General features: G+C 39.3%; 1 protein-coding gene across 1 annotated transcript in view; it reads left to right on the top strand.

The window, feature by feature from the left end:
- LOC130409896 (filamin-B) overlaps nt 1-26,106 on the top strand; it is a 59,808-nt gene that overhangs the window by 21,701 nt on the left and 12,001 nt on the right. The window contains 31 exon segments of the mRNA XM_056734095.1: nt 2,322-2,570; nt 3,541-3,638; nt 4,565-4,712; nt 5,096-5,289; nt 6,557-6,719; nt 6,924-7,124; nt 9,216-9,353; nt 9,940-10,066; nt 11,958-12,094; nt 12,234-12,427; nt 12,549-12,662; nt 12,751-12,894; nt 14,297-14,420; nt 14,511-14,671; nt 14,745-14,835; nt 14,910-15,079; nt 15,162-15,279; nt 16,505-16,626; nt 16,628-16,768; nt 16,848-17,445; nt 17,564-17,737; nt 17,858-18,020; nt 18,141-18,301; nt 19,026-19,193; nt 19,340-19,463; nt 19,533-19,686; nt 20,385-20,574; nt 20,695-20,942; nt 22,438-22,518; nt 23,738-23,840; nt 24,175-24,315. Coding sequence (XP_056590073.1) covers nt 2,322-2,570; nt 3,541-3,638; nt 4,565-4,712; nt 5,096-5,289; nt 6,557-6,719; nt 6,924-7,124; nt 9,216-9,353; nt 9,940-10,066; nt 11,958-12,094; nt 12,234-12,427; nt 12,549-12,662; nt 12,751-12,894; nt 14,297-14,420; nt 14,511-14,671; nt 14,745-14,835; nt 14,910-15,079; nt 15,162-15,279; nt 16,505-16,626; nt 16,628-16,768; nt 16,848-17,445; nt 17,564-17,737; nt 17,858-18,020; nt 18,141-18,301; nt 19,026-19,193; nt 19,340-19,463; nt 19,533-19,686; nt 20,385-20,574; nt 20,695-20,942; nt 22,438-22,518; nt 23,738-23,840; nt 24,175-24,315 — 5,139 coding nt within the window.

Below are 26,106 nucleotides of genomic sequence, written 5' to 3'. Positions count from 1 at the left end.
GCGTGTGTTTGTCTAACCCCCCCTCACACACACACACACACACACACACACACACACATGCAGCCGGGCTTGTGCTTCTGTGAATGCATCTCTGTGTTCACAATCACTAACATGTGTCCATTCCTCCTGCAAACACTTCTTTTGTCTCAAACTGAATCACTTTGTGTTTTCTCTCTTGAATTATCACCTCGTTTCGCTGATAGCCGAGCGCGTGACTGATCATAAATGTTTGTTTTCAGCACTCCACATGTGTGTGACATTATAAAGTTGAATTAACTTAAGTTCTGTATTTTTTCCTTTTAATGAATCCTGCTGAAATCTTTAATGGGTGTGATGTTGATCTAAGTGGGTTTACGGGTACAGCAGAGCACTCCAGAAGTTCTCGGATAAAATACTGAGTCATTCACAAACACATCACTCCACCCAGTTTATTCTTCATTTATTGCTTGTGTTTGCTAAAGATCAACTTGTACGTGGTGAGCCATTACTATTGATTTTATTAATGCACTGAAAAAAAATCCTCGTAACAACTTGCACAAATATTTTTTTAGTAAAATTTGCTGCTATAATTCAAGTCCATCTTACTAACCAAAATTAAGTCAATTCTACTTATTAAATATATTTAGTATTTGTTTAAATTATTACTTTAAGTAAAAAAACATTGTGTTCTTCACGATTCACTTACATTCATATAGAAATATACTATTTTTTACAACAAAGATTGTCAAGTGAGAAGAGATTTGTGGTCTCTGTACTCTGTAACACAGTTACTGCTCAATAAGTGAATTAACACACTTCATGACTAATATTGTGCCTCCCTCAGCCTAGGTACAAACACCGCTCTTTTGAACGATAAACACTTAAAAACATTATCCAAACTCTCCTTAATATCTAACTTAAAGGAGCTTTGACACCTAGCGGTTGAGCTTGGTAACACAGTCCAAATTCAAAATTATGGCGAGGGTTTTTCGCTGCCCCTCCTCAGACTCTACACTCGCAGAAGTGTAACGGAAAGAATACACTGTACTCTTACACAACTCTTACACTGTACGTTGATCTGATTATTTATATATTTTGCAGTGGTTTTGTTGTTTGCAAATAAAACCCTTATCAGCAGCTTGTTTCACAACAAGGTTGCATCCTTGAGGTCGCATTTATGGGCCGTATTGCTGTCTCATTTAAATAACATTAATAAATTGTATATTGCTTCTCATAAGTTGTAAAATAATATTAATATAATAATAATATTAATTCATTCTAATTTTGCAACGTATTGGTACCGGAAAGGGTGGATCTGCTCTGACCCATATCGTTTGCTTGCGGCAATATGAAGTGATTGTCGCCAACTGGCAGCCGAGCTGTGGAAATACACTTGTGGGAAAATCATCAGTGGGTGGGGTCACACAACGGACCAAAACAAAAACAGACATTCCGGCACGGAAATCACATTTCAGAGTGAAATAACTGGCTATAGCATTGTTTTTTTGGACAAACCAATGTATGAATTTAGCATGTTTTCTAAACATAGTAAATCGATGTCTACGAACAAATTAAGGTGTTTTGATTTATAGTAAAATATTTACATAAAGCTCCTTAAAAATAATACCAAAACCCTCCTAAATCTCAAAGATAAATCAACTCAAAACATAAACACGTTTTTCGTTTTACAAAGAAACACTTAAAATTACAGTTAATCTGGAAAATTAATCTCCTAATGCAGTCAGACGTAAAGCATGCTGGAACTACAGATCAACTGCCAAGATAGTTGTATCTACCAAAAATATTTATGGTGTATCTACCAAAAATATTTATGTTGTCGCAACACAAAATAAATAAGTCAACTTAATTTGACCAATTTAAGTGGGTTTAACATATAATTCAATTAAAATGACCAAAATTAGTGGATTTTATTCCCTTTTGTTTAAAAACCAGAGCATAAATATACATTAATAATTTCTTTTCATAAAGTCAACTAGGGCACATCATTTTATTTCAGTGTGTATGTAAAGATTTGGACAATTTACCATATCTCCATCCTGAGATTTTGCAGCAAGCGCTTTTGAAACACCAAAGCAATGTGGGCAATGTTTTTCTAGAAAATGTTCAGATCTAATTTGTTCATAACTCTTCATAAAGTAGATACGATTCAAACCTGTGCCGCTCATACGAGCACCAAAGCTTAATGTATTCACAATACCACCGCTCTGACTTTGACCTCATTTTACACCCTCCGATCTCCCACATAACATGACCAGCATATTTTAAGATGTGTTGATCTGCTCATGACATCTCTGAATCTCTTTTATTCTCGTGTTTAACAGACAGTAAAGCCATCGTGGATGGCAATCTGAAGTTGATCCTGGGTATGGTGTGGACCCTCATTCTCCATTACTCCATCTCCATGCCCGTGTGGGAGGATGAGGATGACGGAGAAGCCAAAAAACAGACGCCCAAGCAGAGATTGCTCGGCTGGATCCAGAACAAAGTGCCCGACCTTCCCATCACCAACTTCAGTCAGGACTGGAGCAACGGCAGGGCTCTCGGGGCTCTGGTGGACAGCTGCGCTCCAGGTGAGCTTTTGGACCGTGTTATCGTGTTTCACTTCAACATTTTATTTGTACAGACATTGTTGTTCATGGACAGCTGGGCTTCTGGGTTTGTTTGTCAGGAGATGCTGAGTTGAGCAGAAAACAGCTGTGAGAATCAAACTGCACAAGTGCTTCTGTTCGATGTCAGTGTTTCTAATTCTGCGGTCCGATTAAGTCCGATTAAGTATTTTCTTCCTCTGTGGAACCATTTTATGTGCATTAGGTACTCGCTGTAGGTTTCAAACTAAAGTACCCAGAAAATGTCTACCGAACATTAATAAAGTTTCATTTTTAAGTGCTCCTATTTCTCCTCAATATGCACACATGCTTTCCAGAATAGTTGATATTTGTTTCGTGTTTTTCTATCTTCAAACACCTTTAACTCACTCTCTGGGGTTTGTATTCTTTGTAAAGTTGCTGTTTGACAAGAATTAATACTAGAAATTTGCTTTTTGAATCCATTTAAATCCAAAGAGTTGTTTGTCAGGTATATTGTATTGTATAAATTACACCACATTGACTTTAGTACAAAGTATTTATCTAATACTGTTTTAATGTTTGATAAATAAATAAATGGTAAAAACAGATTAATACAGTATATCTATCTGCAATAATGGTCATATAGAGGTATGGTCTCTACTTGCACTCCCAAAAAAGTATTATATTTTTTATTGTACGGTTTATACACACAATATTGCTGTTTGCATGTCTGGTTTTATGCTTGCTATTAAGTTTAAAGAATTGAAAGTTTCCCATAAAACTATAAATCCTGAACGCTTAACAGATATGTAATGAATCTTAATAATGTCACAATGCTAATATTTACTAAACCAGTGTAAAATGTAAAGTCCATTTGTATAGTCACATATTAAATTATGCCATGTTACTGCATTTTATAATTGATCAATCTCCATTTTGCGGATCTTGAAATCCTTTGATTTTGTTTTTTAAGGACTGTGTCCTGACTGGGAGATCTGGGATGCACAGAAGCCGGTGGAAAACGCAACCGAGGCCATGCAGCTGGCTGATGAATGGCTCGGGATTCCACAGGTCAGACCTTTGAGACGCTCTTCAGCTCACAATGAGATTACAATAAATCACCATAGAGACATCACGGGGCGTTCAAAGTTTCGATACTGAAACACATTGATCCAAGTCCAGCTTTCATGCTAATGTGTAAATATCAAGCTGAGATTAGATTGAGGTGGGTGTTGAGTTATAATAAAGCTTGTGTTTGCACAGTATGAATGGAAAAGAAACGACCACAATGGAAATGTGTCGACCTCCTATTAGACAAACAGAGTTGATGTGATACTGAACACACCTGAATCACGCCTCTGCAAACACGCACATGTGTTTTCATCTGATATGTTTGACTTCATTCAGATTGTCATATACACCTTGTGTGTTTTACACAAAACGCTTTGGTCTCAATTCCTTTTAGGAAAAGCATTTAAAGTTTGGACACCATTTCATGTCTCTTGTCCTGTATTTATGAAGTTATGACAACGTAAAAATACCTCCAAATCTTATTGATGAGATGAATTAAATAAGTGTTGTAATGTATTAACTGTCGTTACAATTATTCATGAGGCCTTACAATGCATTATAAGGTGCATAATAAATACATATAAAGCATTATACATTAAGACTATAAGTAGTTTTACCCATTTGGGGAAATATGTGGCTCGCGTATTTATACAATAATTTTTTATATGCGGTTCTAAAATATTATACAGAAATGTTGTCTATAGAGGCAAAATGTGCAATTTCTCCTCCGCTGTTGGCAAAAATAATGACATTTCTCAGCTTTGAGTTTGGACCTGTATTACCTGTTTGTCCGTACGAATCGGATTTAGTGTTTTGCGTTGTTTACATTCTTTACTATCAGTGAATTACTTGTGGTTGACCGTGCAAGTTGAGCTGGGATTAAAGACACTTTAACATTCATAAAGTGACACAGTCTCTGTTTGCAGGTTATCGCTCCCGAGGAGATCATTGACCCCAGCGTGGACGAGCAGTCCGTCATGACGTATCTGTCTCAATTCCCCAAAGGCAAACTCAAACCTGGAGCTCCTCTGAAACCCAAACTCAACCCCAAGAAGGCCCGTGCGTACGGTCCAGGTGAGAGACGTGTCATGATCCGTGAAGCTGAATGACAGCAGTATGGGTGTAGTCATGTTGTTGTGTTTACTTGGAAACACTGAGATATCTTGCGAGTTTCTGTTTATCAGATCATCACGCATGTTCGCGTCAGGAAGCTTATCTTAGCTTTCATTGATTTTCTGGTATCGAGAGAGTTACTGTTCACACGGTCTTTTCACAGCACCGTTCGGTGATGTCACTTCCTGTTAATCTGCCTTTGGTTGTGTAAACCGTGAAAAGTGCAAAAAATTGAAAAGTAAATGATTTGTGGAACAAATCGCATATCACATGACAGATTTCCCGCGCGTTTGGGAACCCACGGATGTGCGTTTCACCGTGTTTGTCCTCGTTTCTGTTGACAGGTATCGAGCCGACAGGTAACCGGGTGATGCGTCCGGCCATCTTCACGGTGGACACATACAGCGCGGGTCAGGGACAGGTCACGGTCTATGTCGAAGACCCAGTGGGTCTTAGAGAGGAGATCAAACCCATGCTGAATGAAAGCAAGAAGACTTTCAGCGTGACCTACACCCCACAGGTCATGGGACCTCACAAGGTCAGAATAACACAGATGTCATCGTTTCATACTCCTACAATTCTTGTCAAGCCTGCAATTTTTTACAGTTCTATGTAAATGTACAGCCACAGATAAAATCACTTCAGTTTTTTCTGTTGAATTTCTAAAAAACAAACTTCAGGAATGATATACGGTCACCCAACACCAATGACGGAATATAAAGATGCCTGAAAGATGTGAAAATAAACCATACATCATAAAATATTAAATCAAATATTCATCTTGAACTGATTCTAAAATAAATGTCAGACATTAGTATTGTGTTGTTCAAATGTTAATATAACCGTTTATATAAATTTTACTTTGAGGTTTTCAAGATTTGACCAGTTTGTCCCGTTTTAAATAATCCACAAATAAATTAAATTAAAAATATATTTATTTGTAATTTGGGAAAATACAGAATGAAGGCCAATTCCAGCTTTATGGATGTGACATAAAAATGCTCAGAGAATGTATTTGTTACAAATATATTGGATTTTATACAAAGGTTGGTAGACCAAGGCTCCAAAATATTAAAAAAAATATTTATTCGAAGTCTATAACATGGTGTGTATTTTACACTTAATCAATACATTATTTTATTTTTAAGAGCTTTGGTGTGCCGACTTTTGTATATAATCCTTTATAAAATTTTTGGTCGAGCACCCATTTGAGGTTGATGTGCGTGCACTTTGTCCTCTTTTTGTTACAATGATATTGAACCATCTGATTTTATTTTTCTAAACCTTTTTAGTCTTAACATCAGAAAAATTTCAGTGTATGGCTAAACATGCGCACGTTTAGCCATAGACTGACAAAAAAGGACACTGATTTTGTGAGACAACAAACTTGTACATTCATGATAAGTACGTTGTGTTATTGTGACAATCCTGAAAATAACACTTACCTGACTATGAAAAACCATGCACTGAAGTTTAAACAAGTGCTTTTAAAATGTGGAGACCTTACATGGGTTTTTAAACCATCAAATGTTTATATCTGCTGTAAGTACAATAGTTATATTTATTAACAAAAAATATATATATTTTTCATGCTAAGGCTGACATTTTCACTGTATTGCCATGAATCAAAAATAATAATTTTACTTGAACAAATAGTAAGTTCAGACAAGTCCAAAATAATTTGAGTAGTTCCATCCACAGTCATATCATCATACGTGTGTGTATAGACATAAAAAGTCTCTGATTTACCATGAATTATTTGTTTCTGTGAAATTGACTGAAGATGCGGTTGTGTTTGTCGGCAGGTGACTGTGCTTTTCGCCGGCCAGCAAATTCCAAAGAGTCCGTTTGAGGTGACTGTGGATAAAGCGCAGGGAGACCCCACGAAAGTGACGGCGAAAGGGCCTGGACTAGAGCCAGTGGGCAACATCGCCAACAAACCCACATACTTTGAGATCTACACTGCAGGTGTGAGATTAATAAACATATGATCGCAAAACATGATTTCATTATTTTTCAGAGACTTCACATGTATGATCAAGTACATGAAACAACATTACACTTAAACAAGGATGCTTGACCTTTATACCCCCGTTGATGTAAATGTTGTGGCATTACCCAAACCCTTTCTGCTTGTTTATTCTTGAAACATTTTTCTTCTGTGTTTTACAGGAGCTGGGGTGGGCGAAGTGACCGCTTTGATTAAAGATGCTCAGGGCAACAAGAACACTGTTGAGGTGATGATGGAAGACAAGGGTGAGAGCGTCTACCGCTGCACCTACAGACCCGTGCAGGCTGGACCTCACATCATCAACATCACGTTCGGCGGCATCGCTATTCCCAAGAGTCCCTTCACTGTTAACATCGGTCCAGGTAACTGAAGCAGCTCAGAGGATGCTGGGTAATGTGAGGTGTATATTTAATGAAGTACAGCTGAGAGCGCTTTATTAGTGCACGTCATGAATAATCGAGACGTGATGTGAAGTCGGCCGATTATCGTGCGTTTTACGGCTCTATGTGGACTAATAGAGAAAGTGGTGTAATGTTGTGCAGTTATTGGGTTGTGTTGTGTTTTTACACGCACTATAAATGAAGCTGTGGTCCACCAGAGAGCTTGTTTGAGGCGTTTGTATTGCTGCCAGCTCGGCTCGTGGTTTCCGCATCTCGACGGTTTTAGATTTTATATATATATTTTATATGCGAGCCTGTGAAGCGTTCGCTGTATATACTTTGGTCTTTCAGAGGTTCTTGTTTCTTAAAGTAGGGTTCAATTGATCACCCACTAAATTCCTTTTTCCTGAGATGGCTTTTCCAAACCAGGTAGCGTGGAAAGTGTTGACCGAAATAGACTTGAACTGTTTTTCCTGTGTACAGTTAAACGCAGGATTATTTTCATTCTTTCAGGATGAACAACATCGTTTCTCTCATTGCTGTTAAACGTTATATGTAGTCTCATGTCGACACATTTTCCTTTTTAAATCACCTCGTTTAAATGAGCACATCAGCGATAAAGATAAAAAGTAATGTTTAAATGTTTACAATGACCGCTGGTGCTTGTCTGGGGATTCAGTTTCAAGGGCGAAAGCAAATTTTTTTAACTTCACTTTCTCTCTTTGACATGTTAATGCGTTAACAGTATAGCGTCTGTGCATGGGCTGCGGTTAGCTTTACTGCTCTCTAAAGACTCATTTTTATCGCTCTTGTTCATTTGTAATGTTTAAAGCAAATGTGGTGAGCGGCTTTTGATGAGCGTAAGCTCAGGAAACAGAACTACTGAACAAGGCCACATGTGCCGTAAACTAAAATCACACCCAAGGATAGCGGCTCTTGCATTTCAACAGATATTTTACGTTTTAAGGTAAGAAATGAACTTATTTCAAAAGCAAACTGACATGTTTTGAAATCGATTATATCCCTTTTAAAGAGGTCATATGACGCGGCTAAAACGAATATTGTGGTTTGTTTTCGGTCAAATGCGATGTGTATACACGACTTGATGTTCAACAACGCTGTATTTTCCATGTGCATGTTTGTATCTCCTCTCTGAAACGCGCAGATTTTTTACAAAGCTCATCACTCTGAAAAGTGAGGTGTGCTATGATTGGCCAGTTAACCAGTGCGTAGTGATTGGTTGAATACTGCAAGCGTGTGACGGAAATCTAACACCTCTTACCATATTTTAAACATCAGGTTCCAAAGCAATTGTACTGACAGTACTGACTTGCGTATACATTTGGGCGGTCTTAGTCAACTCACACCACGAACTGATGTAGATTTGTAGGGGTTTGGTTACATGAGGCGTTTCAGGAAGGTCTGGGTGAGCATTCGCTTTCAGATAGAATGCATCTTTTGTTCTGACATTTACAATTTTATGTGTCTAATACATACATGGGCAACTTATAACACACAGAAAAACGCGTGTTTGTGCAATATGATCCCTTTAAAGTCCGCATGAAACGGAAGTAGCAAATTTTTTTTTTCGTAGTGTGACTCCTATCCGGGTGAAACCACTTCAGAGAAAAAATGTAGGGCGGGACTTGATTTCGTTCATCGAGGACTGATTGGATTGTTGAAGGTTGTGCATTGCCAACAAAATGTAGTCAGATGTGTAAGCCAGTTTGCAATCGTTCAATCATTGAAGCCCCGCCCTCGCTCCATTCCTTATTACCAGAAGTGATGAGGGGTCATTTCCAGATGGGGAGGGGGTTAACATTTTTCATTAAAGTTAATAATTAGAATTATCATTTTAATTTCGTGCGACTTTAAATGAACGTCTCAGAACGGAGTGTAAGTTTGAATTAAAAAGGTGAATAAGTAAAAAATATTTTTACCTCAGGAACAGTACGTTATTTTGGTCACAACATGAATAACTTTGATTTCAGTCTCTTAATTTAATTAATTTATGTACTCAATTTAATAAATCGATGATCTTAAACAATTGTTTTTTGCACATGTGTGTTGCAGCGTCTATTTCCACCGCGTGCCGTGCCACAGGACGAGGTTTAATGCCCAAAGGTGTCAGAGTTCGACAGGTGGCAGATTTTAAGGTGGACACTCGTAAAGCCGGAAGTGGAGACATAAAGGTCACGGTCAAAGGACCTAGTAAGTGGCCTTCAGCTAAACCAGTTTACTTCATCTCTATTTCTCTTTTTTTGGCTCTTTATTCTGGACATTGCAAACTTCACATTACTAAACACTACTGTCCCTTTAAAGTGATGGTTCACACAAAAATGAAAATGCTGGCATCATTTACTCACCCTTTTGTCCTTTCAAACCTGTATGACTTTATTTCTTCTGCAGAACACAAAAGAAGGTATTTTTAAAGAAAGTTTGTAACTGGCACTCATTCACTTGCATTGGTTTCGTGTCCATGTAATTGAATGGGGGCCAGCCAACTTTCTTCAAAATATCTTCTTTTGTGTTCTGCAGAAGAAAGGTTTCAAACGAGTGTGTAAATGATGACAGAATTTTAATTTTTGTGTGAACTATCGCTTTAAGAATCAACAGTTTCCTGGTTAAATCAAAAATCTGTTTGGGGTAAAATATTATCCGTTATTGAGCGCATTTCCCTGGTTCACGATGTTCTGGATTGCTGCTTTTAATAAAGCTTTCTTTTAAATACTTTAACACCCAATGATTGAATGGAGCGTTGATGTTTGCTGAGAGTTGAATCATTCTTCACTTTCAGAAGGCCTGGAGGAGCCCGTAAAACAGAAAGATGCCTCAGATGGAGTTTACTCTTACGTGTACTATCCAAACACACCTGGAAAATACACGGTCACCATCACCTGGGGCGGACAGCACATTCCCAAGAGGTGAGCGTTTCCTCCACCAATCCATCTCCAAACAGGTTGAAACCAAACGTCTGGCTATCAACTCCAGATGTTACGTGTCTCTTTCCATCAGCGTTCTTCGCTGCCAGCGAGATCAATCTGTTCAGGATTGTTTAGTTATAAAAGCATAAACAGTGCGGATGCACAAATTTACGCCAGATCCTCATCTAAGTCCAAACAGGCTTTGTTGTTGATGCTTCGTGCATGTTCTGTGTGGTGTCGAAGTGCTCGAGTATATTATCTTAAGTTTGTTCACCACCATTAGGGAATTTATCTGTTTGGAAACCCCCGCCGGTCTTTTTGAAACGCTTTAGCGTCGGGTTTAAAATGTAGGTCACGTCCACTGCCAAGACGACTCATTAGTATGTAACCCTTGGCTTTGAGAGTCAGGAGTCCGGCGGCTCTAAAAGAGTGTTTTTTGGGAAAGTAGCATGACATCATCAAGAGAGAGAGTTTGGAGATGTCGCTGGGGACCACCGGGAAGCAGACGTGCCGTGTGCCATTGTGTGTACACTTTCAATCACATTCAAGCGACCTGATGAGTGTAAACACATCTTATTTGACAGACGGCGGAACGCAAACGATCGGTGGGTTTTCGGTTTGATTTGTTTCCTTGTAGCGTGCGGTCCCGTGCTAAAGTGCCGGTGTTTTAGAGTCCCGCTGCCACAATGAAGAATTAAACCAAAAATGCTCGCCCGACGGTAATGTTCCCTTATTTAGACATCAGGGTGTTTTGAGCATTTTTTCCAGGTTTTATAAGATGTCGTGTTGTGTGGCCCAAGGCAGCAGGTTGTGTTGGGACGTCGGCCAATCAGATCGCTGCTCCGTCGGAGACGAAACTGCTGAGTGAATGAGACCCAGGGATGAATTCACACAATCGCTCTCCTGTTCACCAAAATCTCAACTCTGTGTATGTTCACGCGGGGAAAGCGAGCCGTGCGTGACCCCTGTTAAAGTGAAATATTGGCCTGCTGTGGTCATTACCACAAACTCTTTCTGATGAGATGTTTCCTGTACAGCAGCGTCACACGGCAGATTTCTACATGATGATATTCGAAATGAAAATTTCTCATAGGAGCCGCCGGCGCTGTGTGACATACTAAAGCCGTCAGTTTAAGAGTCATTCGTTTCTATATGATGTTTAGATGTATGGTGGTTTGACACGTAATGGATGTGCTGATGTACTGCATCTTATCATAAAACAATATTGGTCTACAGCTAGTTTAAAGACATAAACATGATGGATGATATCACATAATTATTTCATTATTTATTCACTCAAGTCATGTTGCCATTGACTTTTATTCAATGAACTGAAAACCACAGAGACGTTTCTCAAGATCAGAAGTGTATAAGTTTTGTTTTCAGATTTATTGTAATCTTATTTTAAGAGTTTTTAAATTCTTTGTGCTTTTTTTACTTTATTTTTAATCTTTATATTGCTATATAAATTAAATTTTTGATTTCATTTCATTTAAGTAAAAATTTTATCTATTTACTTCGACTTATTTTATTTTATTGCGAAAACATTTCTTATTTTTGTTTAGATTTTCTACATTTTCAAATAATATTTAGATTATGTATTTAATATTTTAGAATTTTCTTTTTGAGTGCATGTATAAAGTAATGTGTGTATTATCAGATTATCACATTAACTATGGATATATTTGGCTATATTTCCACAGTGTCCAATTTACATTTATTCGTTTAGCGGAGGCTTTTATCCAAAGCGACTTGCATTGCATCATACTATACAATTGTTTCGGAGTAAATCTCTGGGAGTTGTGTAAAAATATTGCTTTTTTTGTTTTTTATTAAAATAATAAAGTACAATTTGATGGTCATACATTGGTTTGCGTTTTCTCTCCTTCAGTCCTTTCGACGTTCACGTGGGCTCTGAGGCCGGACCGCAGAAGATCCGTGCGTGGGGTCCAGGTCTGGAGGGGGGTGTTGTGGGACACTCTGCAGACTTTGTTGCTGAATCCATCGGGACTGATGTTGGAGTGCTTGGTGAGACCAAATGAGCTTCTCATGAGATCTCATTATATTGAATACATTTGATTAAAAAATTTAAATGATTATTTGATCTAAGTAGCATTTAGGGATAATAATAGTAGTAGACAAATGATTTTTGGTTTTGGGATTTCAGGTTTTGCCATCGAGGGTCCGTCTCAGGCCCGTATCGAGTGTGAAGATCAGAACGACGGATCGTGTAATGTGTGTTACTGGCCCACGGAGCCGGGCGAGTATGCCATCCACGTCATGTGCGATGATGAAGATATTGAAGACAGTCCCTTCATGGCCTTCATCGTCCCTGATGACAAAACCAACAACGCCGGCCAGGTATCAGATCTGGAGCATGTGCCCTAGCTAGTGTACACTAGTAAATAACAACACTAGTGACATTTCACCAGTTTTGATACCACAGCAAATGTATTGATTCTTTTACACTTGACTCATGTAGGTCCGGGCGTATGGACCAGGACTGGAGAAGTCCGGCTGTATCATAAACAAGCCGGCAGAGTTCACCGTCGACGCTGGAGACGCTGGACACGGACCACTGAAGATCCTCGCACAGGTTTGTCCTCTAACATCACGTGCGAGACAAACTCAAACCTTCATCTAATTCTTTAACGTGCGTTTTTTTTTTTTTCTTTTTTTTTCAGGACAATGATGGTGCACCTGTCGACGTGAAGGTGAGAAGCAAAGGAGAGAACGTCTACTCCTGCTCGTACACTCCGACGTCGGCTGTCAAACACACGCTGGCTGTGACGTGGGGAGGGGTCAGTGTACCCAAGAGCCCCTTTAGGGTAAGAGCGTCAGAAGTCATACGTGTTCAATCCAACACACTTCAGTCACAGGTGAATGAGGATTTAATCACGTTTAGTGAAGCTGACACTTTAAACACGGCTAACACAGTCAAATATAAACCCGTCATTATCATCACCACCTTCATTATGGAGCGCCGCAGTTATTCTGTCAAATAATTTCCCAGGGTTCATTTGCATAAACGCTCCGTATGATACTGATGACTGATCAACATATAAATCATATAATGTCACGTTAACATTTGAGTAATAATGTGTCTGATCTTTAGCACAATGATTTGTAGCACTGTTATATAATAATATTATAAAGTATTTTATCATGATGATGTTTTTGTTTGTTAATTCAGTAATTCATCTCGAATTAAGCTTTTTGTCATTTTTCCTATTGTTCATTATTTTCTTTTTTAATAATTATCTATTAATTGAACTGATTTTGTTCCTTTTTGTACGAGAACTGTCGTAATTTCTTTTCTCCAAAAAATCAATCCAGTTGCATTCAAACTATCTTTGTAACATTATATCGGTTTTCACATTCAAGCATTGTATCTGCACCAAATAGTGTTAAAATGTTTCAAATCTCCTTTGATGTCTGACAGTATCATTTAATATTTCACAGTATGATTTTGCACAGTAAGCTGTTGTCAACATGACGGAAGCACTGAATACCCTTGTGTTTTTACAATGTTGTGTTGTCTTTTGTGGTCTCGAGTTGCTTTTTTCCAGAAGTCGGAATGAAGTTGAGAAGTCTAATCAAATGTTTTTTACTTTAACATTACGTATTAAACATTTATATAAACACAAATGAAGGATCAAAGTCGCAACTCGGTATTGCTGCAAAAAAAAGAAATAAAATTGTGTTAGACAGATTGTAAGTAGATGCACACACGTGTCATTTCAAAAACCTCACAGACTTAAAGTGTTTTTCATAACGGATTAAATCAACTTTATATTTCACAAATATATTACTCGACAGACTCTGGAAAAATGCAGCGTTTTAACTAATTACTAACATGTTTACATTTGCAACATAAGTAGAGAATATTGGACTCTTATGAATGCATTACAGTGTTTGATTCATGACTGAATTCATGTGATTATACAAATGTCGCATTAAATAAATCTCAACCCTTCTGTGCGCGTTGACTGTTTGTCGTTGTGTGTTTTGTGCCTTTGAGTGTTTAATCTGTGTTGTCGGCTGGAAACCGAAGCGGAAAAGATTAGTTTTCTATTTAAGTTTACTAATAATACTAACTCTTCAAATAAGTTTTGTTGCACACTGTATATTCATGAAATGTGCTTTTACGTCTCCGTTTTTGTCGTTTAGAAGGTTAATGTGTTCTTTCCTGTTTAGTGTCATTAACATGCTGAAGACGTTTTTCCTCAGGTGACTGTTGGGAAGGGAAGTCATCCACACAAAGTGAAAGTGTTCGGTCCGGGTGTGGAGAAAACTGGATTGAAAGCTCAAGAGCCGACACACTTCACCGTGGACTGTACGGAGGCCGGTGAAGGTAAAACACATTCACACCTGCTTTGTATACTCAGAATCTGTGACATGCGTTCTTTACTTGCGGTTTTGTGTTTTATGGTGATGTTTTCAGGTGACGTCAGCGTTGGAATCAAATGCGACGCAAAGGTTATAAGCGATAAGGAGGAGGATGTTGATTTTGACATCATTCCTAACGCTAATGACACCATCACGGTCAAATACATTCCTCCCGGAGCCGGACGCTTCACCATCAAAGTCCTCTTCGCCGATCAAGTGAGTTTTTGTAGACGATGTCAGTTCATTCCTGGATCTTTTTGGAGGTTTGATTATAAATTAATTCTTCCAGGAAATTCCGGTGAGCCCATTCCGTATTAAAGTGGACCCTTCACATGATGCGTCAAAAGTGAAAGCGGAGGGTCCGGGTCTCGCCCGAGCAGGTTTGTTGCATCACGCTCAGCTTGGGTTTGATGACAAATGATTTGATTCAATGACCTTTGGGTCTCTTCATCAGGTGTGGAAAGTGAAAAGCCGACTCACTTCACGGTTTACACTAAAGGAGCGGGTAAAGCTCCAGTGGATGTGCAGTTTTCGGGCCCTAACAAAGGACAACCTGTTCAAGACTTTGAGATCATTGACAACTATGACTATTCACACACTGTGAAGTACACACCGCTACATCGGGTGGGTTCAGCTGGATTCATGTATCAGAATTAAAAGATTAAAATAAGAAATGTGTCGTCAATCTTCTTTCACATGAATGCAGGGAGAGATGGTGATAACCGTGACCTTCGGTGGTGACCCTATTTCCAAAAGCCCCTTCGCTGTGGGTGTCGCTGCTCCGCTCGACCTCAGCAAGATTCAAGTGGACGGCCTGGAAAGCCGTAAGTACTCATTCATTTATGTTATGGGCTTATTATATAGGTTTTATTGTTTTTTTTATTACTGTGGTCAACATTGTTACTTTATTGAGTGCATTTAAACGTTAAGAGACCGTTAACTCATTCTCAGGACATCCCAAATGCACATGATTTCCTTTCTTTTAAAAAAAACGAATAATTTTATGTTACGATGTTAGAAATAAGAGAATATTATTTGACAATAAAAATTAAGAGATTTTTTTAAATTTATATTTAAGCAAAAACTGTATAATTTAAGTAAAATGGTGTTCTTCAAAACTGGCTGATCGTGGTCAAATGACTCCAGTGGTTAATAAAGGTCTTCTAAAGAGAATTGATGCATGGAAATAAAATGATCCGTGTGTAAATATGGCATAACATATCCACTAGTAGCATAAATCTCATTGGTTCTTGTCTTTTGTCACAAGACCATGCAAGAACCGATGAGATATTTAAAGGGGTGGTGTAAGGGTGTGTCATGCATTCTGACTTCTTTACAATTTTAAGTGTCTTCTCCTGTTTAACATGGTCAACTTGTCAAAAAACGAGTTGGGCATATTACAAAGTATTTCTGTGCTCTGTACACTCGCCCAGCGAGCATACAGGTTTTCGGTTTGTTGGCAATGGGTGGGTACGTGCTTTAGTTCAGCCCACCCCTCCCCCCCACACGCGTCGTGTGTTTTCGGAAATAATCGTACAGCTGTATCTATCTTTTAAAGTTGTGATCAAACTAAATACTCTTCGAGGATACGAAGTATGCAATACTACTCAAGATTAATATGCGATTGGCAGAAACCCTGTGTGTTAGGGCCGCTTTAAATGTGCATGATTGGTTTCCATGGATCCGCAACGTACCAATCACTAAATACGCCCAGATAACGTTTTAGTCTAACAATTGTGTTGTTTGGCTTCATAAAATGTTTATTTCTAGACCATTGGAATGGTGTAGATCACCTTAATAATGGATGTCTATGCTTTTCGGAGCATTGGCTTTTGGATAGTCAAGATAACATGAGTGTTTTTTATATAAAATCATTCCTTGCATTCAACTAAAGAAAGGAAATCATGTACTGTTCGTTTGAGGTACCATGATGATGATTTTCATATTTGGGTGAACTGTCCCTTTAAATCATGTACAGGTCATTGGATTGTTTTGTGGGATGTTAATAATAAATATATTTATATAATCTCAATGTTGTTTGCATTGTAGGGGTTCAGGTCAGTCAGGACCAGGAGTTTGTCATTGGCACACGGGAAGCAGGTGGACAGGGTAAACTAGAAGTAAAGATCACCAGTCCATCAGGAAAATCTGTGCCATGTGTGGTTGAACCTCAAACTGCAAAAAGAAGCCAGTCTGGTGAAGTACATCCCTAAAGAAGAGGGAGTTTATGTCATTGAGGTCATCTATGATGGCAACCCGGTGCCAGGAAGTCCATTCACTGTTGAAGCCATGCTGCCTCCTGACCCCAGCAAGGTGCGTTTGGGTTCCTAAGAACGTTAAAACACATCCTGTTTGACTTTATTTGTAACTACTGGTTCTTGTCGTTCTACAGGTCAAGGCCTTTGGTCCAGGGTTGAAAGGGGGTCTTGTGGGCAAACCTGCTGAATTCGCTATTGACACAAAGGGTGCGGGCACAGGGGGTCTCGGTTTGACCGTCGAGGGTCCCACTGAAGCCAAAATCGAGTGTTCGGACAACGGCGACGGCACCTGCTCTGTGTCGTACCTCCCCACCGAACCTGGAGAATACCTAGTCAACATTCTCTTCGAGGATGTTCATATTCCCGGCTCGCCCTTCCACGCTGAGGTCCAGTATCCATTTGATCCCACCAAGGTGGAGGCGTCCGGTTCGGGTCTGAAGAGAGGTAAAGTGGGAGAGATAAGCGTGGTGAATGTTGACTGCTCTAAAGCTGGACCGGGACTGCTGACGCTGGATGCCGAATCTGATTCTGGAGCAAAAGCCAAGGCTGAAGTTCTGGATAATAAGGACGGAACTTACACGGTCACGTACGTGCCTCTGACAGCAGGAATGTACACGCTACTGCTGAAGTACGGAGGAAAGACGGCGCCCGGATTTCCAGCCAAAGTGACTGTGGATGCTGCTGTAGATACCAGCAAAGTGAAAGTGTCTGGACCTGGAGTTACAGGAGAAGGTGATAAAAACATGCGTTGGAGATCATCATGTGTTGTCATGCTCTGATTTACCATTTTTCCACTTTTTAGAATTTTGAGATGAAAGGAATGTAAAGTATTTTGTTGTCTGGTCTACAGGGGTGTTCAGAGAGGCTACGACTAGCTTCAGCGTGGACGCTCGTGCTTTGAACAGAGCTGGTGGGAAACACATTAAAGCTCAAGTGAAGAGTCCATCAGGTGATGATACAGACTGTGTGATCAGTGACAACGGCGACGGGACGTACAGCGTGGAATACACACCGTTTGAGAACGGTACAACATCATCAGACTATAATCTCACACCTGCTCGATCTATAAAATTGTGTTTTGAAGTATACAAGATCCTACGAGTTATGATGTATGAATGGGCTTGTTTTTCTCTTCTGGATGTAGGAGTTCACAGTGTGGCGGTTCTGTACGATGACACTCCGGTTCCAAAAAGTCCGTTCCAGGTCGAGGTGGGTGAGGGATGTGACCCCTCACGTGTCCAAGCCAAAGGCCCTGGTCTAGAAGCAGCCCTGACCGACAAACCCAACAAGTTCTCAATCATTACCAGGTGTCAAAGCCTTGTTTACGCTTATTTACGAAGATCGAGCTCTGTATATGTTTCAGCTCAGTTGAACGTAACATTTACCTTCGATAGAAGTTTAAATGTTGTCTCTCTTGATCTCAACAGAGGAGCTGGTATTGGTGGTCTGGGAATAACCGTAGAAGGTCCATCAGAGTCTAAAATGTCCTGCAAAGATAACAAAGATGGCAGCTGTAATGTGGAATACACACCGTATGTGGCCGGCCTGTATGACGTCAACATCACGTATGGAGGACAACACATTCCAGGTCAATTCCTTTTATATTCTCTGTGGTCCACCGTTTGGTTTGGATCCAAAATAAACGTTACTAGAGTTTCATGACATGGAATACGTTGTTTTTTTCGCAGTTTTTCTTCACTTGAATTATTCTTCACATTTGTTTTCATTAGCAGTACACTCGGGGAAAGAAGATATCTACCACATTTCACACGCTAGACTTAACGCTTCATTGAAACCATCTCACCGTGACAAAACCAAATACTGTTGCTTGATTTCTCTCTCATGAGATTCTGTTTCCAGTTTGTTTGTTGTGTATACAGAACAGCGAGACGTATTTCAAAGGGCACAAGCTGTCAGAATCATGATGTGATTTGGCACACTGTCGGCGTCCAAACGGGCAGATTTCTCGGTTTCTTTATTTTTTGCAGTTTATGCTTTAAAAACAACTTGTGTGCACTTTTAGTGTTCACTATCATCACTGCCTTTACTTTATAAGACTCTTAAGAGATTTAAACTGTTCTAAATAATTGGCCTTGCACTAATTGAGCAACAAAAGAATGACCGTGCGGATGGTTTCAAACAGTTAAAGAGACGTGTTATTAGTTTTTATGTAAAATCCAACTTTTCCAATATTAGTTTTTCACTTTCTTGTGCATAAACACCTTTTTATAGCATTAAAACATGCACTAGCATTAATCATCAAACTGGTTGACGGTTTTGTTTTAAAGCATTTCCTTTGCTTTCTTCTGCAGGAAGTCCATTTAAAGTACCTGTAAAGGATGTCGTGGACGCCAGTAAGGTGAAGATATCTGGACCTGGTGTCGGCTCTGGCGTGAGAGCTAAAATTCCTCAATCCTTCACTGTGGACTGTAGTAAAGCCGGCGTCGCTCCTTTGTCTGTGGCCGTGACGGGACCCAAAGGTAAATCTCTCTGAACGTTGACATAAATTTGAGGTGGTCACATTTACAACCACCTACTGAGAATTAAATAAAGTATGCGTAAGACTAAATATACGAACAGTTTGCCTTTCACAATGTACACTTTGAATACTTGTATCTATTTACAGGAGTGGCCGAGCCGGTTGATATTAAAGACAACGGTGACGGCACACACACTGTTGCCTACACGCCGTCTGTCGAGGGCCCTTATTCTGTAGCCGTCAAATATGCAGAAGAGGACGTTTCACGCAGGTATGTCAAAAACAAACAATCCTTTTATTAAACACCCCACATCTGTAATGACTCAAACGTCTGTTTCAGCCCCTTCAAGTTTCGCGTTCAGCCCACTCACGATGCCAGTAAAGTGCGTGCCAGTGGCCCCGGCCTCACCACCGGCTTCCCTGCCAGCTTCCCTGTAGAGTTCGCCATCGACGCTAAAGATGCCGGAGAGGGTCAGCTGTCGGTACAAATCACCGTGAGTCATTCAACATCGACGACTGATTCAGAAACGTGTTTGAGGTTCTTTTAAATATCACTGTATGTAATATGATGTCTTGAGATGGTATGTACCTTTCAAACTCGAAAAGGAAAAGTGGCCATGAAAAACAAAAATAAATGAACTGTGCAACAGTTGAACAGGCGAACATCAAGGGAAAATATTTGATATGACTTTATAAAGTGAAAGTGAATACGGTTTTAATCAAACAACACGGTATAAAGCAACTTTTGGATTTGAGTGTTACTGAGCTTCGAAAGACTGAGGTTCACATGTGTATTGCAACATTGATCTTTCATTCATCTGGTTTCATGCATCTGATGGTCTTGCATCATACGTCTTGAGTTCTTGAATTCTCGGTCTAGTCTTCCAGTTTATCACTAAACAAGATCCAGTTTTCCTTTTATTACTGAATTTCAAACTTCAAAAAGTCTCAGAGGACAGACCAGCATTGAGATAACTGGATTCCTTCTGAAAGCCAAACCTTTTTACGTTGCCAACTGTGTCTCTTTAATCTTGAGGAATGAATCTCTTCTATATTTCCTCTTTGCAGCAGATAATGTGTTTTCTCTGGTTTTACTGCTTTTTCCTCCTCCGCTCATCTGGGAATGTTCTGGCATGGAGGACTGACACTATGTTCCTCGCAGCTCATCTTCTCGCTCTTCCATGTTTTCCAGGACCAGGATGGGAAACCAAAGAAAGCTGAGATTCAGGACAACCGGGACAGAACCTATAAAGTGTCTTACGTGCCGGACCGGGTGGGTCGGTACACCATCGTGATCAAATACGGCGGCGATGAGATCCCGACCTCTCCGTATCGGGTTCGAGCGTCTACTACAGGCGACGCCAGCAAGTGTACGGTCACAGGTACGGATTGATGTAGTTAGCAGACGCTTTTATCCAAATCCTTTTGTGCGTTCTCAAGTATCATGAACGTTCCTTGTGGATCCATTGACAATTGTTTTTTCTTCAATCTGATCTCTCTAGGACCCGGCATCGGGCCGACTATCGGCATCGGAGAGGAGGTGGGATTTGTGGTGAACACTAAAGGTGCTGGGAAAGGAAAAGTCTCCTGCATTGTGGTCACTCCCGAGGGGACTGAGGTGGAAGCCGACGTCATTGAGAACGCAGACGGGACCTTTGACATCTTCTACACGGCACCGAAGCCCGGGACGTACGTTATTTACGTGCGGTTCGGAGGAGAGAACGTTCCCAAGAGTCCCTTCAGAGTGCTGGTGAGGACATCATCGTCATCTCTGTTGTTCTGTTGAGGTTTTATAGGAGCTGAATTGGATACGGGGTTGAGATTTGGGCTTTTGTGTCGTCGTCATCTCATCTGGAGTTCATTTTCTGAGCTCTGAGGGGGTCGAGATGTATTAAACTGTAATTTCGTTGCATTATCAAGATAAATGATTACAGTGCGTATGGCTTTAGTTTCGTATCGTGTAACTTGTTGCGGATAAGGTTTTCATTTATGGCGAAATGTTTTGCGGTGTGTTGACATGTATGGTTTTTACAAGCTCGATTACATTCATCGTTTTGTTCCAAAACATGTGAGAACATTTTTTATAATCTAATGTTCATTCTCCGCATTATCTTCGAGTATTTAGCATAAACTTTCTTCTACGATTTGCTTTAACTTTATTTTTTTAATTGCTAAAGATTCTGGTAACACTTTACAATAAGGTGCTATTTGTTAAAATTGGTAAATACATTAGCTTACAATGAACAATTTAGTTTTTCTGCATTTATAAATCATAGTTAGTTCATCTGGCTAAAGCATTATCTAATTGTTAACAAATACTGTTACCGAGATTCTTTTGTGAAAGGAAAGCCTATGGACGCGTGACTTTTCGTTCCATTAACTTCCATTCATACGCATGCGAATGCGTCAGACCGTAAGCACGCAGAATGCAAGGCCGTCTGAAGACAATAAAATATCATAAGTACAGTATCTCGGTACAAAAGTAATATCTCGGTACAGAATCGTAAAAGATTTTCGCAGCACTGTGCAAACAAATTTCGCATGCTCGGGCTATTCTGACCACGGTATAATGTGCAACGTCCACCAAAGCTTTTTAAATCTTTACAGTTATCATCCTTGATGACAATATGAATCGATACCAATGTTGCAGAAGAACAATATTATTGAGAATTTTAAGCTAAAAAAATTCTCTTTAAATGCATTTTTTTTATCATTTGTGTATTTTAAATGTGAAACTGCAGCATGCAAGCTTTAAAAAAAAAAAAACTTACCAAATCTTGTTTTCCAGTACAAATATCAAAAAATTCCTTAATCCTGATGTATTTATTTAAACAATATGATTCTAAATATTATGATATCCAAACCAAGTTTGTTTAAAAAAAGTTAAGCGAACTGAATTAAATGAATTTTTTTCATGTTTTAGTAATAAACGTATTATATTTTAATGCAATTTTGAAAAAGAGAACAAGATACATTAACATGAAGTACGACACATTTACTTGAGAAGCAAAATGATCCGTCTGTTTTGGAAAACAAGCTGAAGAATTGAGCTAGTAAATAATTTATTGCAGTATTTTTTAGCGCATATATTCATCTTTGTAGTTGTCATTCTTGATGTGAACTTGTGAGTGCATGTTAAGCGTCTACAAAAGGGTTGTGCCGTCAAGCGTTGTGTGTTCGTGTACTTGAGTGTGTTTCGGACCTCGATGTTGTTCTTGTGAATTTTCACACATATTGTTTCCCAGGCGACTGATGAAGTTCCCATGATGCAACAGCAGTCGGTCCAACAGCAAAACGCAGCACCAGGCGTCGGCTTCCAGCCCTGGGTACAAAACTCCACATCTCATCCTTCATTCTCACGGCCTGCGCCTGCCGGGACGTCCCGTCACTGGTTCTTCTCTTTCAGCCTGTTCACTGACCGCAAACTTCACGTCACCTCTTTCTCTTCTCATTTATTTCTGTTGGTCACTCTCTTCCGTCTGGTTTGACAATCAAACGTCGTTCTTTGCAGGAAATGTTGCTGGAATGTTTGTTCACAGCTTCTCTTACTCCTTGTTCTTTCTGTCTTGGAAACTTCTCTGGTTTTCCCATGTAGTTCACCGTTATAATGACAGAAGCAGACAGAAGCTCTTAGCTCTGAGTTTTACAGTTGTGTTTGGAGCGGACGCAGGTTTTAAATCCTTCATTATTATGACATTAACGTCTTTCATCTCGGGACTGTTAAACAGCACAGTACTGCTGAGTTACTACAGTATACTTCAAATAAACATGTTTTCTTTATTAAATGTCGAAGACAGGCCTATTGTACTATAGCACCATTCAATTTTATTATAAAACGTTTAATTTAATACACTTTAGTAAACCATTGTAAATTATGTTTCATGTGGTTATCAAATTAAATTCTTATTCAGACGTATTATAGGTGTTAATAGATTTTTGTCTAGTCTTCATTTAAACGCTACATTTATTTAAATGACTCCTTACGATACCCAGCTAATGATGGCATGAGGTGATAAATTCAATGACTTTAGATCTTAAAGGAACAGTTTTGAGAGTATGTGTGAATCGCAGAATTTTAAGAGTGAGATGCATCATCATTCAAGTCCGTCAAAGATAAAATGGCCTGAGGTTTATGTTCTCCAGTCAATCTTGAGCAGCATTTTAATGGAAAATCCAGTTTTACTCGCAGTCTTTGATCAGGTTCAATCATTTATCAAGTGTCTCGACATGTTTTACTGGATTCACTTCATCATCTTTCTTCTCTGCCGTCTCATCAGGGTTACGGGTTTATATTTGTTTCAGAATGTCTGACATCTGCTTCTTCAGGTTTGCTGGTGGACGTCTCGCAGCCGTTCCGTCTCGCTCTCTTCTGTCCTTCATGTTTAACACACGTTTGTTTGCGCTGTGGCTGATTCCTGAGCTTTGAATGTCTGTTCCTCTCCACAGATCTGTGACTTGCACAACGGATCACACAGATTCACTCGTTCTGATGAAAAGAAAAGCTGTTATTATTATAGTGTCATTCATTCAAATGTCTTCCAACAGGTCACAGATGGGGCGTATGTACCTGTGAACAGCGTGAATGGGACGGGATACAGACCTTTTGATATGGTGATACCCTTCACATTTAGGAAGGGAGAAGTCACAGGTGAGAGGTTTTTAAAGGACTGATGTTTTATGGAAAAGTGAAGTTTAGACAATTTACATCTGAGCCTAAAATCACAAGAGTAGAGTCTGTCTTTAACTTTTTACACTTAAGAAATCGTTTTGTTTCAGTATGAAATGTCCCTTACAAAAATGAACCATGGTTTTATCATAGTAAAAGTTGTTGGATTGATAACCGATTGTATAACCAGAGATTTGTTACAGATAACATGGTTATTTTTGAAAGGTGTGACCTGAACTTGATGCTTATATGAGGATTTCTACTTGAAATGTCCTTTTAAGAATTGTTGAAAGACGCTTTGTTTTTGTTTGTACAGGTGAGGTTCACATGCCGTCAGGTAAAACGGCTCAGCCTGAGATTGTTGATAATAAAGACGGGACGGTGACTGTGAAATACGCACCTACAGAGGCCGGACTCCATGAAATGCACATAAAATACAGCGGCGCACACATTCCAGGTCAGAATCTAAAACCTCAAAAATACACTGAGCTGTGTGAAACTTCACACTGTAAATGCAATCGGTTTTTTGTATCCGGAGCGTGCGAGCGGAGTGGGGAATGGTTAATATTTGATTTGTGAAAATTCCGCGCTCTCAATATGCTCCGCATCGCTCGCTCAACCCCTTTGGTGATTGGTTTTCGCTCCTGGATTATTGTCCCATGCACACCGCATGAGCCTGAACTCTGAAGGGGGGTTCACACCAAACGCGAATTAAGTGTTTTGCGCGAGTAAATTTCATACAAAGTTAATGCAAAGACGCGAATAGATGCGAACGCGTGGCAGGCGATGCGAGTGATGTGAATCTGGCAGCGCGATTGCCGCGAACGCGTGTCAATCTCGTCTTCTGCGTAGGTTGAAAATATTAGTCAGATTGTGTCACTCACGCAGAACTATTCGTGTGAGTTATAAAGAGCGTGGAACACGATTGTTCGCGTTTGGTGTTAACCCAGCATAACATGGGCTGCATCCTCTGCAGCATACGTCTTAGAAGTCGTCTCGTTTCAGTAAAAAAAATCATAGTTAATATTTATTTCTTGTAAGACATGAGACTAATCATTGTGTCATTCTTACCTTGATATGTAACAGCTGCTGTTCTGAAATAAAAGCTAAAATGATAAACCGCGGCCGACAAATGACATCGCCGGAGGACGCAGCCTTCAAATTGAGTCACGGCTACTTTAAGTTTCTTATTTTTAGGAAGCGTTTCTTTTATTAACGCCTGTAATAATAAAGGTGTTCATTGCAAGCGCATTTCAGCTTTGGTGCGTTTGTTTTAAATTTTCTATTGCACAACAATGGAAACTCTATGTTCACGGAATTAAAGTAACGAAAATCACGTTATCAGTTCTTTACGGTGCAGAGAAAGAGACATTGGCAAAAATCGCTTGAAGTCTTCTGATTTAGTTATTGCATTTTAGGCACTCTTTAAATAAAAAAGTGACTAAAATATAGGCTCTCATAGAATGTCTGACTGAAACAGAACTGCTATTTATCATCCTACTACTTTGTTTGAGACATTTATTTAGGAATTTTAATATAAACCGAAAACACTTATGCCTACAAAGACACATTTTATGTCGGAGCGGGATCTTAACGGGATTTGATTTACTGGTGTAAACCACTTGTTTACTTTGTTTCTTGTCTGACATTTGTGTTTAAACCCTTTAGTTGTACCATTGTTGTATACCATTGGATGAATATGTTATGATAGAAGAGATGTTCTTGTTGAATGCGACTTGGAGTTTATTTAAAGTGTACCTGTGAATCATACATAACCTTTGTCCTGCTAACTAATCTACAGAAACACAATAGCAGAATGTCAAAAGATGTTTATCTTTTGTTCAGATTGATGTTCACTGTAGGCAGATAAAGGCGACATCAGCTTTGAAGAATCTGTGTGTGTGTTTGGATTTGTTTTTGTCGTCTTGTCAATGCTTGTTTCTGTGGATGGAGTTTCAGAAACATCAGTCAATATCTCATGAATGATAGTCAAGCTTGATTTCATGCTTTTATTACTTCATATGGAGCACAAAGAGAAAGTTCTAGAACGTCAAGAGGATTTTCTGTCAACACCTGAGTTGTGTAACCTGTTGTGTTAGTGGAGTTGATCCTTTTCTGATGCGCTTTTAATACTGAAGATTTAGTGGAGACGCACTTCATTAGTCAGGATGTTTTTATTTTTAAGAAAAAATACTGTTCAGGACCCCATGATTTACACTTCACATTTCACAGTAGTTGTCAAAAATAA

This window comes from Triplophysa dalaica, chromosome 21 (genome assembly GCF_015846415.1).
Source record: "Triplophysa dalaica isolate WHDGS20190420 chromosome 21, ASM1584641v1, whole genome shotgun sequence".
Taxonomy (NCBI): Eukaryota; Metazoa; Chordata; class Actinopteri; order Cypriniformes; family Nemacheilidae; genus Triplophysa; species Triplophysa dalaica.
The sequence above is the reverse complement of the archived record's forward strand: the minus strand, read 5'-3'. Positions and strand labels throughout refer to the sequence as shown.